We start from the raw sequence: 2758 nt of genomic DNA, 5'->3' as shown, positions 1-2758 counted from the left end.
ATGCATCTGCAATAATGCGTGTCTTGCAATCGGTTCGAAAAAATGCTAATGCATTAGCTTTGGTCATCAATGATTTCAGCTGTTCAAAAGCTTGTTGCTGCTCCTGCTTCCACTCAAATTTAACTTCTTTCTTTGTCAGATCAAGTATAGGCCTAGCGATCGTAGCAAGATTTGGAATAAATTTAGAAAAGTATTGAACCAATCCCATAAATGATCTTGCTTCACTTGAAGTTTTCGGTGGTTCTGCATTCAGTATTGCTGCGACTTTTTCCTCGCTAGGACTGACACCTTGCTTGCTCAGATTGTGTCCAAAAAACGTCAGCTTCGGTAAACGAAATTGGCATTTATGTTTGTTCAAGGTTAATCCGGCTTCCCGTAGTTTTTCTAAAACATTAATCAATCTTTGATCATGTTCTTCTTTGTTTTTCCGTACACAATTACATCGTCTGCGATGTTGGCTACTCCTTGGCATTTCTTCAACACATCGCACAGAATCTTTTGGTAGGCTACTTCTCTGGAGCGGAGTTGATTCCAAACATCAAACGTTTATAGCGATACAGTCCTTTATGCGTCACAAATGTTGTGATGTAACGACTTTCTGGCTCTAACATAATTTGATGGAAACCCCACTTTAAATCGAGTTTACTAAACATAGTGCTACCATTCATTCGATGCAACAAATCTTCAATTGTTGGAATGGGATGTCGTTCCCGGATGATTGCTTCATTCGCTCGACGCATGTCTACACACAATCGTACATCCCCATCTGGCTTTGGGATAATAACAACGGGTGAAACCCAACCTGTAGGTCCCTCGGGAACTTCTTCAATGATGTCTGCGTCGAGTAGGTCTTGCAATTTGCACTCAACTTTACCTCTAAGTTGAAATGGAACTTTACGTACTGGTTGAGCCACGGGCTTTACCGATGTGTCAATGTGTAACTTTAATTCATAATTTTTTAAAAGTCCCACCCCATTAAACAGTTTAGGGTAACTATCAAAAACATCATTACACAGATTGTTTACACGTGAAGGGCCAATACGCAATACACTTAATTTTTCTGCAGTATCTCTACTTAAGAGACTAGGTGCATCACAGTTAACTACAATAAAATCAGTTACACAGGCACAATTAGTATCCTCACAAATCACTTCTGCAGTAAAAGTACCTAGTGTAGGTAACGGTGTAGTACTCCCATATGAATACAAAGATTTAGCTGATTTCCGACATTGGGCAACAACATTACGACATTTTAACCATTTCCAAGTATCTTTACTAATCACATTACTGGCAGCACCTGAATCGATCAAAACATCAGATAATTTTACACCACCAACTTTCAAAGTTATTGTACAAGAGTTCTTACGTGTCCCTTGTAAGTTGAAAAGTTCTTCTTTGTTGCTCTCCTCGTTTTCTGCGAAAATAAAAGTCTTTCCTTCTTCTTCCTCTAATGTATTGGTATTGGACTTGCGCTGCACTGGTCTCCGCGACGGCATATTCCGATTCATCTTGACGTCAGAAGGATATTGTGACGTCACACATCTATTCGTTCGGGACCGTGTTCGACATTGTAAAGCAAAATGTCCGACTTTGCCACATTTGTTACATTGCTTGCCTCTTGCTGGGCATTGTTGATCAAACTTAAAATGTCCAGTCTTACCACAAGCAAAACATACTTTCCCTTCCTTCTTAATTGAAGGCAATGCGCGTCGATGCTCTGGGTGGCGCACTTCGTTGACATGAACTGATGACGTAGGCTGCATTGTCTTTAATTGATTTTCGACATCTTCATGAGCTTTTGCAATAACTATTGCATCATTCAAAACTAGATTATTTTTTTCGAGCAACTTCCTTCTCAATATGTTAGAAGCACATTTTTCAATAACTTGATCTCGAATGTAGTCATTTCTATTGGTTCCAAATTCACACAACGTTGCTTGCTGGCGCAAACGGCAAATAAATTTATCAATTGTCTCGTCTTGGGCTTGCGTCAGCTGTCGAAACTTGTATCTTTCAAAAGGAACATTAGATTTAGGCAAAAAGTACTCATCCAAAATTGCTAGAGTATCGTTAAAAGACTTACTGTCGTCATTTTCGTCCACGAGGCTGAAATAAACTTCTTGAACCTCTTTTCCAGCTGTGTGTAACAACAACGCTTGCTTTTGTTTATCGTCTGCGATTCCTTTACTGACTGTAAAAAGAGAAAATGACCTTTTCCACTGCTTCCATTTTTGTCCTAAACCATGTGGATCACCTTGCACTTGAAACGATTTGAGACTGCCTAGTTCGCAGACCAGCGGGTTGCTTCGGGCTACAGTAACTTGTTCAGCCATCTTTCACTTAAATCCTCGTCGCCATTGTTGTATTTCCGTTTGATTAACTTAGATATACCACACTTTAATAGATTACACACAGACCACTTTATTGTACTTTCTCTTAGCTGAATCTATCTCATGCTCTAGTCTCGTAACAGTCGCACATAGCACAAACGATAGGCTAGTGAAACGTAACAATGGTTTCTATGACGAAACACTACAAACATCAATCGCAGTTTAATTTACATAACCTTTTCCAGACGCCTGTTCAGTCCGTGAGTGGACCAGTGCAATCCACACGTTTTCCAGCTGTTTCAGGAGGTCTCGGGGCCGCGGCTAAGGGTCTTCCGAAGGCTGTAGAGCCAAGGCCTGCGAATTACAACAGAACTCCTCCCCCAGAGCGTACAGGTCACGGGGCCGCCATTAGCAGTAATGCTTTGCCC

The 2758-nt window shown here is 40.7% G+C and overlaps 1 protein-coding gene across 1 annotated transcript; it reads right to left on the bottom strand.

Annotated features, from left to right (window-relative positions):
- Positions 1–506: 506 nt before the first annotated feature.
- On the bottom strand, positions 507–2333 carry LOC145788498 (uncharacterized). Its single transcript, XM_082600261.1, has one exon. The coding sequence runs from the start codon at positions 2331–2333 to the stop codon at positions 507–509; it is 1827 nt and encodes a 608-aa protein (XP_082456387.1).
- Positions 2334–2758: the final 425 nt, after the last annotated feature.

Source organism: Aplidium turbinatum, chromosome 2, assembly GCF_918807975.1.
Source record: "Aplidium turbinatum chromosome 2, kaAplTurb1.1, whole genome shotgun sequence".
Taxonomy (NCBI): Eukaryota; Metazoa; Chordata; class Ascidiacea; order Aplousobranchia; family Polyclinidae; genus Aplidium; species Aplidium turbinatum.
The sequence above is the reverse complement of the archived record's forward strand: the minus strand, read 5'-3'. Positions and strand labels throughout refer to the sequence as shown.